This window comes from Chiloscyllium plagiosum, chromosome 6 (genome assembly GCF_004010195.1).
Source record: "Chiloscyllium plagiosum isolate BGI_BamShark_2017 chromosome 6, ASM401019v2, whole genome shotgun sequence".
Lineage (NCBI taxonomy): Eukaryota > Metazoa > Chordata > Chondrichthyes > Orectolobiformes > Hemiscylliidae > Chiloscyllium > Chiloscyllium plagiosum.
The window spans coordinates 98058483-98085862 of NC_057715.1; the positions used below are offsets into that span (position 1 = coordinate 98058483).

Consider the following 27380-nt stretch of genomic DNA (forward strand, 5'->3'; position numbering starts at 1 on the left):
GAGGTCCAGGAGGGGGAGGGAGGTGTCAGAGATGGTCCAGGTAAATTTAAGGTCAGGGTGGAATGTGTTGGTGAAGTTGATGAATTGCTCAACCTCCTCGCGGGAGCACGAGGTGGCGCCAATGGAGTCATCAATGTAGCGGAGGAAGAGGTGGGAGTGGTGCCGGTGTAATTACGGAAGATCAACTGCTCTACGTGGCCAACAAAGAGACAGGCATAGCTGGGGCTCATACGTGTGCCCATGGCTACCCCTTTGGTCTGGAGGAAGTGGGAGGATTCGAAGGAGAAATTGTTAAGGGTGAGGACCAGTTCGGCCAAACGAATGAGAGTGTCGGTGGAAGGGTACTGTTGGGAACGTCTGGAGATGAAAAAACGGAGGGCTTGGAGGCCCTGGTCATGGCGGATGGAGGTGCAGAGGGATTGGATATCCATGGTGAAGATGAGGCGTTGGGGGCCAGGGAAACGGAAGTCTTGGAGGAGGTGGGGCGCGTGGGTGGTGTCTCGAACGTTTGTGGGGAGTTCCTGGACTAGGAGGGATAGGACAGTGTCGAGGTAGGTAGAGATAAGTTCAGTGGGGCAGGGCATGCTGAGACAATGGGTCGGCCAGGGTGGTCAGGCTTGTGGATCTTGGGAAGGAGGTAGAACCGGGCAGTGCGGAGTTGCCGGACTATGAAGTTGGAAGCTGTGGGTGGGACTGTATGGTCTGGGAGATGATGGTTTGGTGATGGGGGGTGGGGTCATGGTCGAGTGGGCAGTAGGAAGAGATGTCCTCGAGTTGGCGTTTGGCTTGTCCAGATCTTGTTGTGAGAAACTGGGTAAGAATGTCTCAATCCCATTGTGGTGACAGGCAGATTCAGGAAGGAGGCCCAATCTGTAAGCTTCTTTCTTATTTCCAGATGCAGCCATGCAATAATTTACGATATTCGATTTTTATATATTCTGGAAGATAAAATGCCCAAGTGTTATCATAAAAGTTGTCTTTAAGATTATAGCTATAAAAAATAGTTTGAGAGATTTTGTGGATTGATGATATCATATACGTTTGTTAGGAAAATGAGAATTTTAATCTGATGGAGCAGTGTCGTAGAACTAATGCACAGACAGAGACCTGGGAATTGAAAGCTCGCCAAATAGAAGGAGAGTTCAGTTCAGTTCAGATGGAGCTTGTTACTGTGAAAGCTGAGAATCGCAGAATGTGCGATAAAGTTAACTCACTTGAAAAAGAAATTGAGGAGGTAAGAACTGGTTAATTTATAATCCATTATTTACTGTAATACACAATAGTATATGTGCAGCAAACTTTCTGTTGTTAACAGATGCTTTATTATGTAAAGGTAGAACTCTCAAGAAGGTGAGTTTGATTTTAAAAAATCTATTTTGACAGTTTCAAGTGAATCTGAAATTAGCATCAGTGCAGTTGACAGTTCATTTACAAAGTAGCTGCAAGTTTATTTTCGGGAATAGAATTCAATTAATTTCTAATTTTGGGTGTATTTTTCATGTAATTTCAACAAAGATTTATATTTTCCTCAGAATTCTTCTGCATTTTCATTTTCCCACATTTTTAACATGCAAAAATGGATTTTCTCTGTAGCAAGAGGCTGCTAGGAATGCATATAAAGCCCAGGTTTGCTCACTTAATAAGTTGATAATGAAGCTGGAAGATGAACTTCGTCAAGTCCAAAATGAAAAGAGCACAGCCCTCACTGACCTCACATCCACTCAAGAGCTCTGTTTGAAGCTGGATTCGAACAAAGAGATGATAATGAGGCAGGTGGCCAACAAAAATAAGGAGATGGAGCAAGTATGTAACATAGAAAAATTATAATTGTTTAATACTTTATTAATACTTTATTTTGTCAATGTGTCTCTCATATAATAGCAACATGTGGGCCTGACATACAGAATTTTTCTTCAGGTTTTCTGCAAAGCCTGGAGTAAATTATATGCTTTCACTTGTTATCTTATTACCCATCTAGTCTGTTGGAATGCAGTTAATTCATTTGCTGTAAATGTGATACCTTTTTGGAAGTAAGAACCTTCTGTGCTTCCATGGAGCTGGAATGCGTGAGATCAAAAACAGCCAGAGAATTGGACAGATTTGGATCACACTGGTCCTACTGACATTAAAATAATGTATCCCAATTTGCTACCAGGCAAATGGCCAATTGAATAGCTTAGCCAATGGATAGGATGGTTCACTCGTAGCAACAGGCCACAGCTGAGGAGCCCTGAGGGTATTGCCAGCTATTTGGTAGGTAGTAAACTGTGATTAGGAAGGCTGACATAAGGAGAGGTTTCCGTGAGGGGTATCTGGTGAGAAATTCTGTTCTTTCTGAGCTGCGGGCAATGTTGATAGTGGCAATAATGTTAGTGAGCCAACAATGCTACCCCTGTTTGACAGCCAGGTTTCCCAAACCACAGGAAACCATTACAACAGCAGTAAGTTTCAAACCAGGCTCTCAATTTCAGTGTTCAAATTAAACATCTCCCTTCCTTTTATTCCTTAGCATAGTGGTTAGATATCACAATATCCACTGTCATCCAAAAGACTGTAACGAGTGTATTATTAGTCGCCATTTCTTCCACCTTCAGTGGAATGTCACCACCAGACACATATTCCCCTCCACTCCCTTGTCAGCCTTTCCACAGGAACTAATCCACAGGGACACATTGGTTCACTCCTCCTTCACTCACAACACCTCTCCACACCTCCACGTCCCATTCCCATGCAATCGCTGAAGATGTAACATCCACCCATTTACTTCCTCCCTCCTCATCATCCAAGGCCCCAGACACATCTTCCAGTGAAGGAATGATTTACCTGCAGTTCACTCAATGTAGTCTGCTGTATTTGCTGCTCACAATGTGGTCCGCTGTACATTGGGGAAGCAACATGTAGACTGGGTGACCGCTTTGCAGAACACCTACATTTTGTCTGCAAAAATGATCCTGAGCTTCCTGTTTCCTGCCACTTCAATACACCACCGTGTTCTCTGGTCATTATCTCTGTCTCTGGCTTGCTGCAGTGCTCTAGCAAAGCTCAGCACAAGCTGAACAGACTTTTTCCACTTGGAGATCCTGCAGTTTTCAGGAGTCATTATCAAGTTCAATAATTTTAAGGCCTGAGCACCTTCACCCAAGTCCTTACCCCAACTCCCAACACACCAGGTCTTATCATTACAAACCACCCATTGTCAGCCACTAATGGTCCCATTAGCAGCTATTCATTCACCCAGGCTGACCTTTACCTATTCCTTTGTCTGCCCAACTCTTTTTCTTCTATTTGGGCTCCATCCCCACCTAATGTTTACTCTTACCCCTCCACAACCCCATCGCCAGTATATATACCAATCTTTTCTGAGCTACAATCAGTTTTGAAGAAGAGTCACTGGACCTGAAACATTAACTCTGCTTTCTCTCCACAGATGCTGCCAGACTTTCTGAGTTATTTTTCAGCAATTTCTGCTTTTATTTCTGATTTCCAGCATTTAGTTCATTTTTTAAAATTTTGTTTATTGAGTGTGATGTGATTTGCCCAGCCTTGTGTCACATGGAGGGTAATGTTAAAGGGCAAATTTTGTCCAGTGGGCCTTGTGCATGATTCAATTATTCATATTAATATATTTATCAAAAAAGTCAGGTTTCATTATGTCACTTTTACATTAACAAGCAAGAATTGGTACCTATATCGAAGGAATGTCAGGAGGTTTTAGAATTACTGCCAGTGTTTTCCTTCTTCTCCCATAGTTTGGAATAGAACTTGAGAAAAGAGCTTTCATTTTGACTGTTTCCTGTTGACTTGGAACAAATCTGGAATTGTAGTGCTCCAGCCTATCCCTCCATGTCCCCATACAACCCCCCCCCCCCCCGCCAACTCTCTGTGGTGCATCCAAAGCAACTCTGGTTTCATAAATGAACTGATGTCAGGAACACCAAACTGCTATGATATTGGGCTGGATATTGCTTGTAGCAAAGTGGGATAAGTTTGCGCCCTTAAAACAGGTCACCCATTTATTCCTTTCTTGTTCCTCTGCCCACTCCTCCCTCTGCCATAGATATTAAATATTTGCTTCATAAAATGTAAATGTTGGTAAAAAAGTAATGCTTGTGCTCCAGCCAATTTCCTCCTCCTCCTGCTTCAACCTCGCAATGGAGAGGCTGAAAAGTATAATAACGTATAACCTTTCCCAAATCCTCCAAATATTTGTTTGACAGTTAAGCTCATTTAGAGTTCATTCAAGAAGTATTTCAGGATCAACTTTTCTTTCTTTTTTAACTGTTTGTACTCCCTCAACACCATTCCATGTCATTTCAGAGACTACGATAGCAGCTTCTTGTTCCTTCGTAGTGCTGCACTCTATCTGGAGAGCAAGTACCTACATAGCTGACCCAACCAAGGAAAGTAATGCAAGACACAGCAGTGCAAACACTTGCTGTCTTGAACCTTCTACAGTGGTGATATGTTATCTGTCTCAGTTAAAACAGTCATTTCATTGCAATTTTAGGTTTTTACTCATGAATACCTTTGCCCACTGGGTTTTCCCTCCTTTCTAATGTTCCACCAAACTTTCATATTTTATATCAGATTTTCTTGCCTTAACTTTTACTTTATAACTATCTCATGCACATTACAGCAGGTGCTAAGTGAGTAAGATTTGATGGATTGAATTGAACTATTATCCTTGAGGTTTTTTTTGTTTTGTTCATTGTCATCAATCCTTCTCATCAATTCTGGAGGTTGAAGTCGTGCTGAAAGAAATTAGTACCTGACTTGTTTATGCCTGTCTTCATTCAATTTTGCTGCATGTTAACCTAAAAACGTATTAATGAAAGATGTTTGATCAGCACTGACTCCAGCAGCTCAATAAGGCTTACCCAGAGTACAGTAAAGGTTAATTCTTGAAAGCTAACACTGAACATAGCATTCTCAAAGGAAACTTATATCATCTTTATAAGGATGTTTATTGATCAAAGCTTTTTTATATTAGTTCAAAAGGTGCTTTAACCTATAATTATTGGAGGGAAATTTTAATAGAACCGTAAAAATTGTTTTCCACCATAACGCAAACATTTAGAGGTTTAGCCTTTAGCCAACATTGTAAAATAACCACATTGTTCACTGAACATAGTATCGTGCTTTCAAAAATGCATCAGTATTTCCTCTGATTCTATAAGGTTCTAAATGAACTTGAATCAGCCCGCTCTGAAATAGAGCTCTTAAGAAACCAGCTTTCAAGTGAGAGAACTTCAATAAAAAATCTGGAATCTTTGTTGGCATCTAATCGGGAGAAAAAGTTCCAAAGCCAGATGGTCACTCAAGAGAAAGAGACGGAACTACAGCTCTTTAAAGATAAGCTTTCCTTAGCTGATAGTAAACTGTAAGTACTACATTTATACGTGCTTTTTGCTGATTGTCTGCATATGTAACAGCTCCACTTTTTGACAATTGGAATTTCTTTTATTAAGTGAGTTTTTCTGATACAAGTCTCATTTTGCAATTCAGTTTTTGTTTCACCAATATGATTAGCTCAGTGAAAAAAATCAATGAATGTCAGTGTCAGATCTGGTCCTTCTAATCACTTGTGGGAAATGGAAGAACAGGTGCAGGTTGGTGAAATTAACACTAAACATTAGATATATGTGATGAATTGCTGCTCTGTATTTTATTTTGATTATCCTTGGGAATCAGTAGACACAATCATAAGTGTTACAGCAGATTGTCATTTAGCCCAGTGGATATTTCCCTAGTTGGGCAATCTAGGACAAACAGTAATAGTTTTAGGCTAAGGCGTAGTAAACTTAAAAACTGAAATGATGAGGAATTACTTCTCTAACAAAGGTTCTGTGGAATTCACTTGCCAAAACCGTGGAGGACTACTGGACACTGAATAAATATAAAGAGGAGAAAGATAAATTTTTAATTAGTAATGGGTTAACGGGTTGTAGGGATCAGGCAGGAAAGTGGAACTGAGGCTGAGATGAGATCAGCTATGATCATGTTAAATGGTCGAGCAGGTTTGAGGGGCTTAATTGCCAATTCGTCTCCTATTTCTAATAGAATTATAGAATCTCTACAGTGTGAAAGCAGGCCATTGAGTCCACCCTCTGGACTATCCCATCCAGACCCTTCCTCATACCCTATCTCTGTAACCCTGCATTTCACATGGCTAGCCCACATAGCCTGCATATCTCTGGACACTGTGGGCAATTTATCATGGCCAGACCACCTAACCTGCATACCTTTGCACTATGGGAGGGAAACTGGAGCACCCAGAGCACCCACGTATGGTGGTAATGATCCCAAAAAGGATAACCACTTCAATCCATTTCCCTAGATTTATTGAATTTTCTTCTAAGTTTTTTTTCCCAGCTATTTATTTTGTATTTTCCTCAGAGTAATAAATAAAACCTAGTCTCTTAATTCTTTTGGAGGTGATCTTAAAAGTGTTATGCCCTCAGAGAACATAGGTTTCTGAGCACTTTTTAAAACAAAACGTCTTTGTTCTGATTTTTAAAAAATATTTTTTTCTAGTAATAAAGTTTTGTGGAGACCTGTTCCATAAGCAAAATAAGGGGTTTAAAGAAAGAACCTACTTTTGAATAAAGACTCGCCTCATTTACCCAAATCAACTTACATACAATGAGCTACTTCTAAATCTTGCTGTAATGTGTAATTTAGTAACCTCCACTTTACATAAGCAACTTGCATCTAAATAGCACCTTTTAAAGCATCACAAGGCACTGACCTGGAGAGCAATCAGGAAAAATTGACATTGTTCCAAAGAATGAAGTATCAGTTTAGGTGACCAACAGCTTAGACAAAGAAACAGCTTTCAAGGAAAATCCTAAAGGCATGGATATTTAGGTAGGAAATTATAAAGTTTAGAACTTAGGTAGCTGAAGGCAGGAATAACAATGGAGAGTGAAGTACGTAGGAGGCATACAAGAGACTAATGTAGGATCATGCAGATCAGAGGTACATGCGGGTTATAGAGATAGAGGTGCAAGACTATGAAAGAAATATTTGAGTACAAGAATGAGGGCATTGGATAATTATCTGGATAGAAATGATGTGCTGAGGTATGGGGAAAAGGCAGGAGATTGGCACTAGGTATAGAATTGGTGCAGGTACGAAGGGCTGAATGGCCTCATTATATGCTATAATAATTCTGAGACTTTCTGTGAGAATGTGAATTCTAAAATTAAAATGATGATGGACCGGATACTAGCATTGAAGTGCAAGCTGGAATAATATCAACTACATTTTGGATAAGCCGAAATTTAAGGTAGGTAGAAAATGGGTAGTCAATCAGGAGAATTCAAATGATTGAGTCTGAACATAGAACATTACAGTGCAGTAGATGCCCTTCGACCCTCGATGTTGCACCCACTTGTGAAACCAATCTGAAGCCCACCTAACCTACATTATTCCATTATAATCCACATGTTTATCCAATGACCATTTAAATGTCCATAAGGTTGACGAGTCTACTACTATTGCAAGCAGGGAGTTTCATGCCCTCACTACTCTCTGAGTAAAGAACCTACCTCTGACATCAGTCGTATGTCTATCACACCTCAATTTAAAGCTATGTCCCCTTATGCTAGCTATCACCATCCGAGGAAAAAGGCTGTCAGTGTCCACCCTATCTAATCCTCTGATCATCTTGGATGTCTCTATTAAGTCACCTCTTAACCTTCTTTTCTCTAATGAAAACAGCCTCAGGTCCCTCAGCTTTTCTTCATACGATCTTTGCTCCATACCAGGCAATATCCTGGTAAATCTCCTCTGCACCCTTTCCAATGCTTCCACATCCTTCCTGTAATGCGGCGACCAGAATTTTATGCAATACTCCAAGTGAGCGGCCACACCTGAGTTTTGTACAGCTGCAACATGACCTCATGGTTCCGAAACTCACTCCCTCTACCAATAAAAGCTAACATACCGTATGACTGCTTAACAATCCTATCAACTTGGGTGTTAACTTTCAGGGATCTATGTACATAGGGACACTGAGAGATTTCTGCTCATCCACATTACCAAGCATCTTATCATTAACTCAGTACTCTGTATTCCTGTTACTTCTTCCAAAGTGAATCACCTCACACTTTTCCACAATAAACTCCATTTGCCACTTCTCCTGCAGCTTATCTATGTCTCTCTGTAACTTGCAACATCCTTCGGCACTGTCCACAACTCCACCGACCTTAGTGTCATCCGCAAACTTACTAACCCATTCTTCTACGTTCTCATTCAGGTCATTTATGAAAATGACAAACAGCAGTGACCCCAAAACAGATCCTTGCAGTACACCACTAGTAACTGAACTCCAGAATGAACATTTCCCATCAACCACCACCCTCTGTCGTCTTTAGCTAGCCAATTTCTGATCCAAACTGCCAAATCACTGTCAATCCCATGACTCCATATTTTCTGCAATAGCCTACCGTGGGGAACCTTATCAAATGCTTTACTGAAATCCATATACATCACATAACCATCTTTTGGTCACCTTCTCAAAGAATTCAATAACATTTGTGAGGCACAACCTACCCTTCACAAAACCGTGTTGATTATCCTTACTCAAATTATTCATATCTCTTATAATCTGTTCTAACACTTTACCCACAACCGAAGTAAGGCTCACTGGCCCATAATTACCATGGTTGTCTCTACTCCCCTTCTTGAACAAGGGGACAACATTTGCTATCCTCCATTATTCCTGAAGACAATGACAACAAAAAGATCAAAGCCAAAGGCTCTGCAATCTCCTCCCTAGCTTTCCAGTGAATCCTAGGATAAATCCCATCCAACCCAGGGGGCTTATCTATTTTCAACACTTTCCAGATTTCCTAACCCCATCTCCTTATGAACCTCAATCCTGTTTAGTTTAATAGCCTGTTTCTCAGTATTCTTCGTGACAACATTGTCTTTTTTCTGTGTGAATACTGATGAAAAATATTCAATTTGTGCCTCTCCTATCTCTTTGGACTCCACGCATAACATCCCACTACTGTCTTTGACAGGCAGTAATCTTACTCTAGTCGTTCTTTTATTCCTGTCAGACCTATAGAAAGCTTTAGGGTTTTCCTTGATTCTATCTGCCAAAGTCTTCTCATGTCCCCTCCTGGCTCCTCTTAGCTCTCTCTCTAGGTCCTTCCTGGCTAACTTGTAATTCTCAAGTGCCCTAACTGAGTCTTCACGTCTCATCTTTACATAAGCCTCCTTCTTCATCTTGACAAGAGATTCACCTTTGTTAGTAAACCACGGTTCCCTCGCTCGACCACTTCCTCCCTGCCTGACAGGTACATAGTTATCAGGGACATATAGTAGCTGTTCCTTGAACAAGCTGCATATTTCAATTGCGCCCATCCCCTGCAGTTTCCTTCCCCATCCTATGCATTCTAAATAGAGTCATAGAGTCATAGAAATGTACAGCATAGAAACAGACCCTTCAGTCCAACCCGTCCGTGCCGACCAGATATCCCAACCCAATCTAGTCCCACTTGCCAGCACCCGGCCCATATCCCTCCAAATCCTTTCCTATTCATAAACCCATCCAAATGCCTTTTAAATGTTGCAATTGTACCAGCCTCCACCACTTCCTCTGGTAGCTCATTCCATACCTGTACCACCCTCTGCATGTAAAGGTTGCTCCTTAGGCCTCTTTTATATCTTTCCCCTCTCACCCTACACCTATGCCCTCTAGTTCTGGACTACCCCACCCCAGGGAAAACACCTTGTCTATTTATCCCATACTTGCCCCTCATAACTTTGTAAACCTCTATAAGGTCACCCCTCAGCCTCTGACGTTCCAGGGAAAACAGCCCCAGCCTGTTCAGCCTCTCCCTATAGCTCAAGTCCTCCAACCCTAGCAATATCCTTGTAAATCTTTTCTGAACCTTTTCAAGTTTCACAACATCTTTCCAATAGGAAGGAGACTAGAATTGCATGCAATATTCCAACAGTAGTCTAACCAATGTCCTGTACAGCTGCAGCATGACCTCCCAACTCCTGTGCTCAATACTTTGACTGATAAAGGAAAGCATACCAAACACCTTCTTCAGTATCCTATCTACCTGCAAGGATATCCACTTTCAAGGAGCTATGAACTTGCACTTCAAGGTCTCTTTGTTCAGCAATTACCCCAGGACCTTGCCATTAAGTGTATAAATCCTGCTAAGATTTGCTTTCCCAAAATGCAGCACCTCACATTTATCTGAATTAAACTCCATCTGCCATTTCTCAGCCCATTAACCTATCTGATCAAGATCCTGTTGTAATCTGAGGTAACCTTCTTCGCTGTCCACAACGCCTCCAATTTTGGTGTGATCTGCAAACTTACTAACTGTACCTCTTATGCTTGTTGCATCATAATTGCCTTTCCCCCAGCTATAACTCTTGCCCTGCGGAGGAATACACCAATCCCTTTCCATTGCTAAAGTAAACATAACCGAATTGTGGTCACTAGCACCAAAGTGCTCACCTATCTCCAAATCTAACACCTGGCCTGGTTCATTACCCAGTACCAAATCCAATGTTGCCTCGCCTCTTGTTGGCCTATCTACATCCTGTGTCAGGAAACCCTCCTGCACATATTGGACTAAAACTGACCCATCTAAAGTACTTGAACTATAGCATTTGCAGTCAATATTTGGAAAGTTAAAGTCCCCTATAACAACTACCCTGTTACTTTTGCTCCTATCCAGAATCATCTTTGCAATCATTTCCTCTACATCTCTGGAACTTTTCAGAAGCCTATAGAAAACAATGGAAGGGTGACCTCTCCTTTCCTGTTTCTAATCTCGGCCCATACTTCCTCAGTCGACGAGTCTTCATCAAACGTGCTTTCTGCCACTGTATCCTGCCACGGCAGATGGTGGAATTTGAATTCAATAAGTTACCTGGAATTAAGAAACTAATGATGACCTTGAATCCATTGCTGATTTTTGGAAAGACTCATCTGGTTCACTAATGTCCTTGAGGGAAGGAAACTGCCATCCTTACCTGTCTGGCCTACATGTGATTCCAGACCTACAGCATTGTGGGTGACTCTTAATTGCCCTCTGGGCAATTAGGGATGGGCAATAAACGCTGCAATGTCAGTGACACCCTCATCCCCTGAATGAATAAAGAAAAATACTGCCCTTGATCAACACTGCCACACCTCCCTCTCTTTTGCCACCTTCCCTGTTCTTACTGAAACATCTAAACTCCTGAACCTGCAACAATCATTCCTATCTCTGCCCTATCATGTCTCCGAAATGGCCTCAACATCAAAGTGCCAGGTACCAACCCATACTGCAAGTTCACCCACCTTATTCCAGATGCTCCAGGCGTTGAAGTAGACACACTCCAAACCACCTGCTGGTATACCCTTGCGACCTTGAAACCCGATCTATGACCTCACTACCCTTAACCTCATGTACACTGGAGCTACAATTCAAGTTCCCATCCCCCTGCTGAATTAGTTTAAACCCTCCTGAAGAGCACTAGCAAATTTTCCTCCAGGATATTTGTACCCCTCTGGTTCATGTATAGATCATCCCATTTGTAGAGGTCCCACCTACCCCAGAATGAGCTCCAATTATCCAGGTATCCAAATCCCTCCCTCCTGCACCATCCCTGTTGCCACATGTTCAACGGCTCTCTTTCCCTATTCCTCGCCTCGCTAGTATGTGGTACAGGTAACAAACCAGAGATAACAACTCTGTTTGAAGGAAGCAAATGAAGGAAGCAAACAACTCTGTTTGAATGAAGTAGATTTTCTAAGACTGGGGTGCTGGTAGGCAATGTTGCAGAGATGAATTTCTTACTTTTTGTAATGGAAAATATATGGGTTACAAATTGAGCCCTATTTCTGAGTATGCATTCCAATTTTCTCGATACTGTATTACATTGCTGCATAGTAGTTGACCACATTAAAACATCATATTCAACTTTATTTTTGCATTTCAAAACCATTTATGGATGAACTATATCAACCCTATTGTGCTCCTAAGTGCAGTGCATAACATTTGTTATTCCTTTACGAAGATGAGTTTGACCACTGTAATCTTCTAATTAAGAAAATAGTTTTCCCCTTCAATGTGTTTCATTTTCCTCATGAAAATTACAACTCTGCTTGGGTACAATTTCACATGCAAGTGTCCTTCTTCATTTGGAATTTGGGCAGTAGGTCACTCAACTCATCACAGGGATCTCAGTCTTGCCTGCTTTTAGACATCAACACCCAATGTACTTTTTAGTGGAACTGATTGATGACCTTGGTGATTTGTTGATTTTCATCCACCCAACTGTTTCCCATTGGACTGCCTTTATGCTCTGCAAATCAGAGGAAGTTCATCGAAGGCCAGATAGTGAGCATAATTGGTGGGTTTTGCATAGCACCATACGATGAGAGAAAGATGTCACTGTTGAAGTTAAGTGCTAAAAGTAATTTTCAGATCACAAATATTTTTCATTAATCCTCTCACTTGTGGAGGTGGTTTATTTATTTTTTAAAAATCAGAATTCTGCTGAAGCACTACAGAGGTTAATGCTCAAGGCGAAGAGAAAGCCACAAGCAAAGGTTGTTAGTTTTATTTAACAGAGGCACCATGATTCTGAATGATGCAGATGTAATCAAAGTAGCTTAACTTCTCTAACCTATATAGAACATAGAATGTTAGAGCACAGTACAGGCCCTTCGGCCTTCGATGTTGCACCAACCTGTGAAATTAATCTGATGCCCATCTAACCTTCACTGTTCCATTATTATCCATATGTCCTTAACGTCGGCAAGTGCACACCCCTACTACTCTCTGAGTGAAGAAACTAACCCTGATATCTGTCCTAAATGTATCACCCCTCAATTTAAAGCTATGTCCCTTCGTGTTAGCCTTCGCCATCCGAGGAAAAAGGCTCTCACAGTCCACCCTGTCTAACCCTCTGATTATCTTATACATCACCATTAAGTCACCTCTCAACTTGCTACTCTCCAACGAAAACAGCCTCAGTTGACTCAGTCTTTACTCATAAGATCTTTCTTCCATACCAGGCAACATCCTAGTAAATCTCCTCTGAACCCTTTCCAGAGTTTCCACATCCTTCCGATAATGCAATGACCAGAACTGCACGCAAAACTCCAGATGCAGCGTTACCAGTTTCTTGTACAGCTGAAGTATGACCTCGTGGCTCCGAAACTCAATTTCCCCTACCAATAAACACCAACACACCATCTGCCTTCTTAACAACCCTATCAACCTGGGTGGCAACTTTCAGGGCTTTATGCACCTGGACACCGAGATCTCTCTGTTCATCCAAACTGCCAAGAATTTTACCATTAGCCCAGTACTCTGCATACTTGTTACTACTTCCAAATGAACTGCCCCACACCTTTCTGCATTAAACTCCATTTTCCACTTCTCAGCCCAGCCCTGCATCTTATCTATATCGCCCTGTAATCCACAACATTCTTTGGCACTATCCACAACTCTGCCTACCTTAGTATCATCCGCAAATTTGCTAACACCCATCCTTCAACCCCACCTCCAGATCATTTATAAAAACGACAAATAGCAGTGGCCTCAAAACAGCTCCTTGCAGCACACCACTGGTAACTGAGCTCCACGATGAATATTTCCCATCAACCACCACCCTCTGTCTTCTTTCAGCTAGCCAATTTCTGATTCAAACTGCTAAATCAGCTTCAATCCTGAAATTCCTTATCTTGTACAATAGCCTACCATGTGGAACTTTATCAAACACCTTACTGAAGTCCATATACACCACATCAACCACCTTACCTTCATCCACCTGTTTTGTCACCTTCTCAAAGAATTCAATACCCTTCACTAAACCGTATTGACTATCCCTAATCAAATTATTCCTTTCCGGATGATCATAAATCCTATCTCTTATAACAGTTTCCAATGTCTTACCCACAACCGAAGTAAGGCTTACTGGCCTATAGTTGCCAGGGTTGTCTTGACTCCCCTTCTTAAACAAGGGAACAACATTTGCCATCCTCCAGTCTTCTGGCACTACTCCTGTCGACAATGATATAAAGATCAAAGCAAAAGGCTCTGCAATCTCATATCTGGCTTCCCAGAGAATCTGAGGATAAATCCCGCCTGCCCCTGGGGTCTTATCTATTTTCAGATCTTCCAAAATTGATAAAACCTCCTCGTCAACCTCAATCCCACCTAATCTTGTAGCCTGTATCTCCGTATTCTCACTAACATTGCCCTTTTCCAACGTGAATACTGACAAAAAAATATTCATTAAGCACTTGCCCTTTATCCTCAGATTCCACACTTTTCACTTTGGGCCTTTGATTGGCCCTAATCTAACTCTAGCCATTCTTTTATACCTGATATACCTATAGAAGGCTTTAGGCTTTTAGATTAGATTAGGTTACTTACGGTGTAGAAACAGGCCCTTCAGCCCAACAAGTCCACACTGACCCGCCAAAGCGCAACCCACCCAGACCCATTGCCATGTGTGATTTTAGATTTTCCTTGATCCTTTCCACCAACAACTTCTCATGTCCCCTCCTGGCTCTTAGCCCTCTCTTTAGATCTTTCCTGACTAACTTGTAACTCTCAAGCCCCCTAACTGAGCCATCATGCCTCATCCTCACATAAGCTTTCCTTTTCCTCTTGACAAGAGCTTCAACTTCTTTAGTAAACCTCTCTCAACAACTATCTCCTGTCTGATAGGTGCATACTTATCAAGAACCCGCAGTAGCTGTTCCTTGAATAAGCTCCACATTTCAAGAGTGTCCATCCCCTGTAGTTTCCTTCCCCATCCTATATGCATCCTAAATCTTGCCTAATCTCATCATAATTGCCTTTCCCTTTCCCTTTCCCTTTTCCTTTCCGTATATAGATGGGGCCAAGTTTTCTTGAGACATTCCACTGGGTCTGTGGTACTATCAGCGGTATGTTTTTTGAGCCATTATAATTCTACTTGGCATTCCAGACTCAAAAGCAAGGCATCAGCAAATACTTTAACATCATTGTGGTAGCCCCTAATGATGGGTAGCTTTGATTTGTAGAGCCTCTCACTGTATCTTACTTACGTACAAATCTACTACTTTATTTTGAAATTGTAGTGATGTAATAGTTTGACCATATGGATATGCATCAATTGTTCATTAATAATTAGACAAAACCTGATATTTAAATGTGTTTTCCAGTAACACAGCTGCCAAAAATGTATTATTGATGTTACACAGCAAGAAGAAACTAGCTGGCTCACAAATGGATTACTCATTTCGTGTTTCTTTTTGAGTATTTTTTAAAATCCCGAATATTGTTACTGCTTTAGTGAATATTTTTGACAGCGATTAGTTAAGAACTCCAGATTTATCATCCTTGCTTCTGCATATCGTACCGATGGCTTAATATGTATTTTTGTGTTTGACAGGGCATCTCAAGCCCGTGAAATTTCTCAGCTGAGGAGCAAGGCAGCAATGCTTGAAACAGAGCTAGATATGGCAAAGCGTCAGTTAGGCACTGAGCGATTTGAAAGGCAAGTGCATGTTATGGTTTTATTTTGCACATGTACAATGGTTTTTTAACCTCATTTTTAATATTGATTTTGTAATTACTTGTCCAAAATGAAACAATGTTACATTGTTCGTATCGATCAGATTATAGAAGCTGTAGTTTCAAACAAATAGGAAACCCAACCACTATTTTTAAACAGACAGGTGCATAGCAGCAGGCAAACATATTTATAAAGCACACTGCAGCAACTCACTGAGGCTCCTTCAAGAGCACATACCAAACTCCTGACTTTTGCCAATGTTGGAAATGTAGGTCCTATTATGGGTAAACCTGCACAGCTTCAGAATTGGGATCAGGTGATGCTCACTATCAGGCTTCCACACCTATACCTGATTTTAATTTAGATCCCGCCTTCCCTTTTTCTTTGTTGTTGCAGTGCCCTTGTAGGCAATGCTTGTAACATGGTTTTAACTGGGCATGTGGGTGATTTGGTTTCCCTTTGAAAGATCTTATGGTGGAGTGCTGGTGGCTCTGATATAGTGTCCCATCTCTGACACAATGCCCAGGTTCAAGCCCCACCTGCTCCAGAGGTTTATAATGTCATCTCTGAACAGGTTGATTGGTTTCCCGTTGCCTCTGGTTAGTAGTGCTTGTAATTTAATTGTTTAAGTGGTCATAGAGATGATTTTGTGGTAATTTTTTAAAAAGAGCTGGATTCTAACTGCCCCTGCTGAGTAGTGTTTGTTATTTGACAATACTATGGCTTTAAACAGTGTGTTTGATTCTGGATTTTTTTTATGAAGAAAGATTGATGCAGAGGTGGCACAGTGGTTAGCACTGCTGCCTCACAGCGCCAGAGACCCGGGTTCAATTCCCGCCTCAGGCGACTGACTGTGTGGAGTTTGCACGTTCTCCCCGTGTCTGCGTGGGTTTCCTCCGGGTGCTCCGGTTTCCTCCCACAGTCCAAAGATGTGTAGGTTAGGTGAATTGGCCATGCTAAATTGCCCATAGTGTTAGGTGAAGGGGTAAATGTAGGGGAATGGGTCTGGGTGGGTTGCACTTCGGCAGGTCGGTGTGGCCTTGTTGGGCCGAAGGGCCTGTCTCCACACTGTAAGTAATCTAGTCTAATCTAAGGTGATGAGCATTCTGTTTCAAAACTCATAAAGTAAACAGCTTTTTAGGTCTTGGGGTTTGTTTCTAAATTCAGAACAATAGGAGCAGCCTGAATGGGTGGGGTCAAGCACCCACAGAGCCAGGATTTTTAATCTCACAGCAGTTGCCGGGGTCATGAAGCTGGGTTTGGAAGCTGCAGTACATCCCTGCCTGCTACTCACTCCCTGAATTTTGCCTTGATGTTTTTTCCCTCCTGGATTGGAGGATTGCACGTTAGACAATCTATTTTACTAAATTTGTTTTTGTCAAAGGTGTGTTTATAGAATGTTACTATATTGGAACAGTTACTGTTTAGTAGTTAAATAATCAGCTATTTTGTTATGTTTTCCAGTAGAGTTGTTATTCCAATTTCTTCTTCATTTTGTTAGATTTTAATATAGTGTATGAACAAAGTGTATTTTGCTTCAAGACTGGTAGTTTGACCATTGGATTGCATCTGGGATGCAACACCTGGCATTTGCCTTTAAAACAGGACAAAGTTAAAATCTAGGCTATCTTCTTCATATATTTTGAGGGGGCTTGGTCTGGTCCATAAGTTATTAGATTAATATTCAAGTGTCTTAGTTGTCGGTTTTTCAAAATAAAGCAAAAGAACTGGCTTCCTGCCCTACTCAACTCCATTTTAATTTAGTCTCCTTCTTCCTTCTCAACGCTCCTCTTTTGTTATTGTTGCACTGTTCTGGTGCTTGTTAATTGGTAGTTTAGTAATGCAGGTGACTTGTTTGCATTTTGTGACTTTGGGAGTCACAAAAGAACTGACTCCCAAAGGTGGGCACTATGGGCTAGGATGCATTATTCCCCTCAAGTCGATTTTAATTTAAACCCCTCCTTCTCTTCCTACTCCTCCATTAATTTTTTGTTATTATTGCATTGCCCCTGGTGGGCTGTGCTTCTTCATTGTTGTTTGTGTTAATGTTTGTGTAAACTGGTTACAAAATAAAATTGACTTCCAGAGGTGGGCACCACAGGGACTAGAGTGCATTATCTTTCCCCCTCCAATTCCATGTTGATTTGATCTCTCTTTCCCCACTCTTCGCTTTTTTCATTGTTGCACTCGTGAGTAGCGCTTGTTTAGTTGTCTTAATTAGCTAATTTGGGTCAACAAAAAAAATGAGGCTGAACGTCATAGGCCTTAAAAATTAAGAAATATTTTGAGTATGAAGGCACAGATTGAGCTTTTCCTCTGATGGGGAAGAGTGAAACTAGAGGCCAACAATATATGATAGTCACCAAAAAATCAAATGGAATTCAGAAGAAATGTCTTTATACGAAATGGCAAGAATATGAAACTCTCTACCTCTCAGATATGTATGGTTGAAGAGAATGATATGGTTACATCTTAAAGGAGGCAATCTCTATATCTGCAGTGAGGGAGAACTTTATGCTGATAGGTAGATGAGGAAGGCTGGAAGAATGCTTGAGACAAGCATAAACATAGGAAAAGCTGATTAGGTTGAATGACCTGTTTCTGTACATTCCACGCAATTTTATGTAAAACCTCCTGGGGGTGCTAAATTCTAAAGTGTTTGTATTAACTTGAACAGTTCAGTAATTTTACAATGGAACATTGCTGTGTGCCCTCCAATTTCTTTGATAACGAGAACATAAACTTAAATATGATTCAATTATTCTTGTGCTGAATTTACTTTGCTATTGGCATAAATCCAATGAGAAATGATGGTGCAAACTAAAGCATTAGGTGATGTGCTTCCTTTGCTAATTAAAGGCACACCATATTTGCTTTTACAGAGAATGTGCTGTGCAGGAGCTTCGGCGACACGGCCCCTCTTACCGTACTACATCACCACCTCAACCTACTTTAAGTCCAGTTTCACATTCACCAGAACGTTCAAGCCGTCGCTCTCCTGATTGTACCCTAAACAGATCACTGAACAGGTATCTTTGCCCATACATTCATCGATAGCACTTGAAAGTTAGCTTAATCAAACAAAAAAAAATTAGAAATCCAAAAGATATTTCTCATCTGATCGACTTTGCTCATTTTCAGATAATTATAGACTTCAATAAAGTATCTAGAAGAATTAAGGTGATCATCAGAATATGCTAAGAAAATACATTTTTGAAAGCAATTGACTATCAGTTCATTTCGCTAAACTATTCCAAGTCTTTTACCATGTTCCAAATAGTGCACACTTTATAAATTTGTTTCTTACACATTGTAGACAGAGTTTATCTAATTACTAGTAGCTAACTACTTGTAGCAATTGTTAATGCACAGTGTTTTGTAAGATGTACAGGACATTGGTTAGGCTACTATTGGAATACTGCATGCAATTCTGGTCTCTCTGCTATAGGAAGGATGTTGTGAAACTTGAAAGGGTTCAGAAAAGATTTACAAGGATGTTGCCAGGGTTGGAGGGTTTGAGCTATAAGGAGAGGCTGAATAGACTGGGGCTGTTTCCCTAGAGCATTGGAGGCTGATGGATGACCATATAGGGATTTATAAAACATGGGGTGTGTGGATAGGGAAATAGACAAGTCATTTCCCAGAAGTGGGGGAGACCAAAACTAAAGAGCATACCTTTTAAGGTGAGAGGAGAAAGGTTTAAAAGGGACCTAAGGGGCACTGTTTTAATGCAGAGGGTGGTGTGTGTACAGTACAGCAGCTTAACAATGTGGTTTTAAAAAAGCGTATAAACAGTGCACACTATTTGGAACCTAGTAAGAAACTTGGAATAGTTTAGCTAAATGAAGTGATAGTCAACAGCTTTCAAAAATGCGTTTTCTTAACATATTCTGATGATCAACTTAATTCTTCTAGATACTTCATTGAAATCTTTAATCATATTATAAGTGTATAAATAGAGGAATAGAATATATTAGATCATGTTAGAATTTTCTAAAGCTTTGGTTAGACCTCTGTCTGTATGTTGACAATTCTAGGAAAGATGTAAAGATTTTTAAAATGATAAGAAGATGCTTAGCCAGATGTTGCCAGGACTGAGCAATCTCAGTTCTAAAGAGAGGCTGGAAAGCAGGCGAACAAATAAAACTATAGATGCTGGAAATCTGAACTAAACAATTGCTCGAGAAACCCAGCAAGTTTGACAGCATCTGTTGAAAGAAAAACAGATAACATTTCACGTACAGTGATCCTTCATCAGCACTGAGAAAGGGTGGTACTTATGCTGATGATGGGATGGGGGAACAGGAGTGACTAGGGTATATGGAGAAGGTGCCCAGAAGGAGAGAGAAAAGCGTTAGGCAAACGAACAGATTGCTTGTGAATAGGTGAGAGAGAAATGTTGGGTGAGAAGTGTAAATGGTTGGAAATGGGTTAGCTGTGCTAGCAGCAACCAATAGCAAACAGGACCTGGAGGTGTGGGGATATGTAACAAACATGGAAGATGTTCACGTTCTGAAATTGTAAAACTCGATGTTGAATCCTGAAGGCTGTAAGATATCTGGGCAGAAAATGAGGTGTTGTTTCTCCAGCTTGTGTTGAGCTTTACTGGAGCACTGCAACAGGTCTGAAATGTTGCCACGGGAAACATGGTGGTGTGTTGAAGTGACAGACAACTGGAAGCTTGAGATGATTTTTGTGGACAGAATGTAGGTATTTGCCAAAACAGTTACACAGTCGCATTTTGTTTCCCCACTGTAAAGGAGAGCACATTGTGATCAATAAATACACTAGACTAGATTGAGGTACAGGTAAATTTCTGCTTCACCTGGAAGGCATGTCTGGGGCCTTAGGGAGGAAGGAGGCGGTTAAGTATTGCACCAAATGTGATTGCATGGGTAGTTGATATGGGGCTGTGAGGAGGTGTTGGGAGTAGAGGAGGAGTGGACCAGGGTGTCTCAGAGGGACCAGTCCCTGCAGAATGTTGACAAGGGAAGGGAGGAGAATATGTGTCTAATTGTTGCATCCAGCTGGAGGTGACGGAAATGGTGGTTTACAATCCTTTGAATACGGCAGCCAATGGGAGGGAGGTGAGGACCACAGGGACCCTATCACTGTTAGAGAGAAAGGGACAACTCAGGGCAGCAAGTGTGAGTGTTGGGTTGGACACGGCAGCGGGCCTGTCAACCACAATGGTGGGGAGACTGCGGTTGAGGAAAAAGGTGGACATTTCTGAGGCAACCCTTTGGAAGGTGGCATGATCAGAACTGCTGCACAGAGATTGAGAAGTGGGAGAATGGAGTGGAATCCTTACAGGCAGCTGAGGGTGATGATGTGTAGTCAAGGTAATTGTGGAAGTCTATGGATTTGTAATAGGAGCTAGAAAAGCAGGGACTGTTCTCCTTGGAGTTGAGTAAATTGAGAGATTATCTAATAGAGGCTTCCAAACTGACAGAGTAGGTTGGGGGGAAAAAAAACTATCACGACCGATGTTTCTTATGGTACATTAGTCAAGAACGAATGGTATTGAATCCAATATCATTAATGGATATCTGGGGAGGATATTTGGAGAACTGTTTCAGACCAGAATTGTCAGGATCTGGAAACTTTTACCTCCATAAATGATGGTAAATGATTCCATAACTAAAGTTTAAGGGGAATTGACCAGGAGCTTTGTGAATGAAAAATTTACAAGGGTACAGACCAAAACCAGGCTTGTAGAACAAAACATAACTGCTCTTTCATAAGAGCCAGCACAGGTGCCAAGGACTGAATGGCCCCTTTCTGTACTGCAAGTTTCTATATTTCTGCATTCTTTTTTCCAAATTCATGTTGTCTGTCATCAATACATCATGTCAACTAAATGGGAGGTTGGAAAATGCACAGGGGAGTAACCTGGGTTTAATTCCTATAATATAGTAAAGCTTAACAAGATTAAAAATGTCTTTAGTTATCAATAAACAAGTAGGCTAGCGATGGTGGTGCCCATCACAGTCATGGTTGGAATAGTCTTGAACATGGGGGATGAAACCCAAAACAAATTTAACTGTGTGTGATGTGTATTCACATGTCACCAAATATGTTTCAATTTAATATTTTATTTTTCCAGCCAGTACTGGTTACCTGATTGCCAGATGCACAAACTTTCTCATTTCCTAATATACACGTTGAAATTGTTTTAAATTATACTCAAAAGTGCAGAATATAATTTGCCAATTTTTTTTTGCCATTACTGTGCTGAACTAATGGCTATCTGAAACAAACCTGATCAATTACTAATTGTTTTGAACCACTATTACACTACTATTTGATTTGTTTATTCCAGGCTGCATGGATCATTGAGCAGTGCTACAAGCTCTTAGCAATAACAGAAAATTGATATTGCACTGAATAGGAATACACACAGTAAAAATTGAATTTATAAAAATGGACTGCAACACCTGTGGAAATTTTGAGCCCTCCAGACATTTAGGTTGATTTAGCTCAATAGATCCCTAAGCTTGGATTGTTTTTGCCTCTGTAGTTTACTAAATGAATGGGCAGAAGTCTTTGGATTGACCTTGACTTTAATAACCTGCTTGTCTTCTCATTACCCAGTCCTGCAGTGCCCAATCCTATCCTTCATAATGTAGAGCTAATTGCTAATGTTGAATCTGAAGAATCAAAATCAAAGCTGGCTGTTTCAATCTGCCAAGTCACCCTGTTAGGTGGAGCATTCACAGACACACAAAGGTTAAAAAGAGAAAACAACATCTCCTGAGTTACTTCAAATTGGATTTATTTTTGTTCCCATCCAGGGCATCATCTTTAAAGGAATTTTGACTTTGTGACGGTTTATCTCCACAATCAATTGTAAAAGGACCATGAATCTTTCAGACTCTCAAAAGGAAGATCCTCCATTTCAAAACAAGTGAATTCTGTTTTATCAATTTTTTTTGTTGAACGCATTAATGATGTACCAATACTTTCATCTTATATGCCAGAGAAGTATACTTTGCCTACATCTTTTGCTTTACCTGCTTGGGAATTTAAAAAAGTGCAAAGAGACGCAACTTTTAATTAGCATTTCATTCATTGTCACAGAATCTATCAACATTTCTATGTCATGCACTGTAGCTTAATGTTTTAAGCCAGTATCATTAATTGAACTTGAACACATGCAATTAAATGTTGCCAATAAATCCATTGGAAGTCAAACCACTTGTACAGTGTTTTCTATGACCACTGTTACAAATTAAGCAAGAAGAAAAATAATTACACCTTCTAAACTAATTTCCGAAATGTCACAATCATTTAAACATTGAAATATATCAACACATATTATGCCTGAAGTCTATCCTGGAATGCAATCAATCATTTAATATGCACAAGTTTTTTTTTTCAAGATGTAGATTCCAAAGCTAAATCCCTTGTGAGATTCATAATTGTTACATTCTTCACTATGTCTACTTGTTAAGTAACTGTTAAGGTTTTTTGGGGCCAAGTTTTATAATCTATGAATAGATTATTCTCTATTTAGGCTGCAGAGTGCACAAACATCCAAGTGCAAAATCCAACACTGACACATTCCAGAATAGATTATAAAACTGTCATGTTGTCCCAAGAAAACTCAATGCTCATACATTACTTTTTTAATGCTAATATTAAACTATTTTGAATGTAGCTCAAGTTAACCAGATGAAAGTGTTGGTTAGTGCTGGCTGTGTAAAAGACCAGATTAAATGAGTCTGCGTGTACCAGCAGCAAAATTGGAATTGCTATTCTGAGACCCCTGGAATGGCAGGATTGAGGAGTGGAAATCATTCATGGGATGTGAGCATCACTGGGTAGGCTTGAATTTATTGCCCTCAAGAAGGTGATGGTGCCACCTTGAACTGCTGAAATTCATAGGATGTAGGAGCAGCCTGTCTCTTGACCCAGTACAGTGAAGGAATAGCATTTATTTCCAGGACAACATGGTGGAGGCTTGAAGAAGTACTTCCGGGAGATGGTGTTCCCATGAATTTACTGCCCTTGTCCTTCTAGGTGGTGGAGGTAATGTGTTTGAAAGATTCTGTCGAAGGACCTAGGTGAGTTACTGTGGTGTACCTTGTACATGGTATACACTGCTGCTTACTCAGCTTACTCTTTATGCTTACTCAGACCATCATACAACCTACCCGAACTTTATACATCACTGGACCTGACCTCACACCAACCATATCTCTTACCTATGCAGTATCATTCCCATTGTTCCCGCACCAAACTTTGTCCCCAGGAGAAAACTGTTTCTCTCACTTTACAAAGTCTTGCGTCTTGCATTGGTGTTCCTGACACCATTTCACACTCCCCCACAGGTCCGAGAAGAATAGATTCAACCTGGTTCTCCCCTTTTAGGAACTCTGCTGGAGCTATCTCTGTAGTTGCATGAGAGATGGTGCTATAATCAAATAGGAACCAGGACAGTTTGGTATCCAGTGAAGCTCTAGATTGTATCTTTAAGCCTTCCTTCAAAGTTTGGACTGCTTTCTGCCAGACCATTGGATGATAGATGGTGGACGAACACCATTCAACTGTAGAAAATACCATAAGACCATAAGACATAGGAGCAGAAGTAAGGCCATTCGGCCCATCAAGTCCACTCCGCCATTCAATCATGGCTGATGGGCATTTCAACTCCACTCAGATTTGCTGCCAGTAAATGATGGCCCATTATCTGTGACCAACACTTCTTGGAGTCCATGTATTGCTAACACGTGTGCAGTCTTACTTTCGTCATCCCCATGTTTGATGAATGAATTGTATGCACATCCAGCACTTTGACTGGGCATCCACAATGACTAAAAACATTGAGCCCATGAAAGGGCCAGCACAGTCAATGTGTAACCTAGTCCAAGGTTGACCTGACCATTCCCACGAATGTGGGAAAGCTGCAGGCAGTAATTTGTTGGCATTCTGGGCACTGTCCCACAAACACAGCTATGTCTGCCAATCCTGGCCACCAGACGTAACTTCTTGCCTTCCTCATTTTGGGAACCGTTGGATGACCATGGTGGAGTTCAGCCAGTATCTGGTTGCAATCTTTGCTCAAAGCAATCACTCTTGCTCCCCATAGTAATATGCCATCCTCAACTGTGATCTTGTCTCTCTGAGTCCAAAAAGGTTTCAATTCTGGTTGTGATGGCCCTTTTATTGCCTCCCATCACCACCAGCTGTTTCGGTTTTGCCTGGACCGAATCTTTCTGCATCCAAAGTCTGATATTATCAGCTGTGAGTGGAATTGTGTCCAGAAAATATAAAACCATTATGGACTCTTCCAGTGGCAGTACCACCAGTAGTGTATCTGCCAGTGGGAGGCAGCTCAATGCATCTGCATTTGCTACTTGGCTTCCTGGACAGTATTCCAATTTGTGATTATACACACTTAGTGTTAGAGCCCACTACTGACATTGACCTGAAGCTTTGGGAAACACTATTTTTCCTCTTTAAGTAGACCTAGCAGGGGTTTGTGGTCTGTTGTTATTAGAAATTTACATCCATAAAGATATTTGTGGAACTTCCTGACTCCAAACATTACTGCTAAACCTTACTTCTCTATCTGGGCATATTTACGTTAGCATTAGCCAAAGTCCTGGACAGATAGACTATTAGCCATTCCTCTCCATTGGGCCAACTATGAGCTAAAACTATTCCGATTTCACACGGGGAGATATCGAATGTCAATACTAGATCTCACTTGGGATCATAGTGTGCCAACACCTTTCAGGATGAAACCTGTTTCTTCACTTCACTGAAAACTATGGCTTGGCTATGCGACCATTTCCAGGGCTGACTTTTTTTAAAGAGTTGATGCAAAGGTGCCAGGATGGAGGTCAGGTTGTATATCAACTTTCCTAAATAGTTCACTGGCCCAAAGGAAGACCTGAACTCCAGTAGAGACAGGAGCGGGGGCACCTTGACTTTATCTTCCAACAGATGTAACCTGGTCTTGTCTTCTCTGTAGCCCAAGTAGGTCATCAGAGCGCCTGAACTATACATTTTTCCCTTCCAACGCATAAACCTGCCTGGGAGAAACATCTAAGGACCTTGTCAAACTTCTCTAAGTGTTCCTTATCGGTCTTCCCTATTATTCGCACATCATCTAAATAAATGGCGACCGAGGATAGACCTTGTAAAATGTTCTCCATTGTCCACTGAAAAATTGCACAGGCTCACAATACTCCAAATGGCAGTCTCATATATTGGTACAAACCCTTATGGATATTACGTGCAGTATGCTTCTGAAAATCCTCATTTAACTGCAATTGCAAGCGTGCATGGCTGATGTCCAGCCTTGTGAAGGACAGCATCCCTCCCTCCTGCCCTGCCAGCTTTGCGCACAAATTCTCTACGCAAGGGATTGGATATTTATCCAGCTGCAAAAAGCTGTTTAAAATCCCCACGAAAGCATATCAGCTCCAACCAGTTCAACCGGCGCTGCCCCATTCCGCAATTTGGACTGGTTTGATGATTCCTTCACTTTACAGCCTTCTGATTTCTCCCTCTACTTTTTCCCATAAGGCAAATGGCACTGGGCGGGCCTTGCAGAATCATGGAATTGTTTCCTGGTCAACATGCAAGATGGCCTTAACTTCTTTGATAGTCCCTAGAACTTCCTGAAAAACCTCCAGATATTTAATTAGGACTTCACTCAAGCAGCCCATTTGTGAATTTTAAAATGCTGAGCTGATCTAGCCGAATCTTTCTCAACCGATTTTGCCCCATCAAGCTTGGGCCCATGCCTTTTACTACAATCAGGGGTAACTGAACCAGCTGCTTCTCATAAAAATCAAACAAACTGTGGATGCTGGAAATCAGAAACTGAAACAGAAATTGCTGGAAAAGCTCAGCAGATCTGTGTATAGGATGGGCCTGAAGGGCTAAAATTGTTGATGATATTTGACAGCTGCGTGACCTTGAGTGAGTCCTGTGAACATTCCTGTTTGTGCCAAGGTGGCATAATAAAAGTTGCTTTTCTGTACTGGCTGTTCGTCACACTGAATAAGAGAGAGAGAGAGTTTCGTTCCAAGTCATCAAATTTTATCTCGGACCAGGATCACAAACGGTGCCAGGAACAAAACCAAGCCTCCAGATCAGCCGTTGATCAAAGGGTCCCCAGCGTGCAGGAGGGCATGAGGCTCATTGCTTTCTTTTCCTTCCTTTTTCATCTTCGTTTATTACCTAATAAATGTTTATAGTTCAGTCTTTTATGTTTTCTTGCTTTTCCATCTCTTAATATTAGATTAGATTAGATTAGATTAGATTACTTACAGTGTGGAAACAGGCCCTTCGGCCCAACAAGTCCACACCGACCCGGCGAAGTGCAACCCACCCAGACCCATTCCCCTATATTTACCCCTTCACCTAACACTACAGGCAATTTAGCATGATTCACCTAACCTGCACATTTTTGGATTGTGGGAGGAAGCCGGAGCACCCGGAGGAAACCCACGCAGACACGGGGAGAATGTGCAAAAGATATTACTCAATAAATGTTCATATTTAAGCAAATGGCTGTTGAGTCTTCTCTTAACTACATTTGACCAAATTCACAAAGAACCTCTTAGGTGTACCCTGTGATCAAGACAGTCCAGCAGCATCTGTGGAGAGAAATCAGAGTTAACATTTCGGGTGACGCTTTCTCAGTTTTTCCAGCAACTTCTGTTTTTATTGCTTCTCATAAGAGACTAGAACTGAATTTTTACTCTTAATCTGTAAATATTCCCTGGTATGGGTTCTCAGTCTAGCTAATGTCTTGTGCAAACTTAAGGGTTTGAGTCCAGAGTGAATTTTATTAAAGACTGCTTCTGCGATCACTGAACTGCACT

At 41.1% G+C, this 27380-nt stretch overlaps 1 protein-coding gene across 6 annotated transcripts in view; it reads left to right on the forward strand.

Annotated features, from left to right (window-relative positions):
- The window catches only part of LOC122550866 (testis-specific gene 10 protein-like), a 134476-nt gene extending 111753 nt beyond the window's left edge, over positions 1-22723 (forward strand). For 5 of the 6 annotated variants that reach the window (XM_043692222.1, XM_043692219.1, XM_043692220.1 and 2 more), the window contains 6 exons: positions 1049-1234; positions 1594-1803; positions 5178-5380; positions 15415-15519; positions 18420-18566; positions 22332-22723. In XM_043692222.1, coding sequence (XP_043548157.1) covers positions 1049-1234; positions 1594-1803; positions 5178-5380; positions 15415-15519; positions 18420-18566; positions 22332-22356 — 876 coding nt within the window. In that variant the 3' untranslated portion in view covers positions 22357-22723. The remainder of the gene's footprint in view (positions 1-1048; positions 1235-1593; positions 1804-5177; positions 5381-15414; positions 15520-18419; positions 18567-22331) is intronic. The other variant, XM_043692221.1, reaches the window with a different exon arrangement.
- The last annotated feature ends 4657 nt before the right edge of the window (positions 22724-27380 follow it).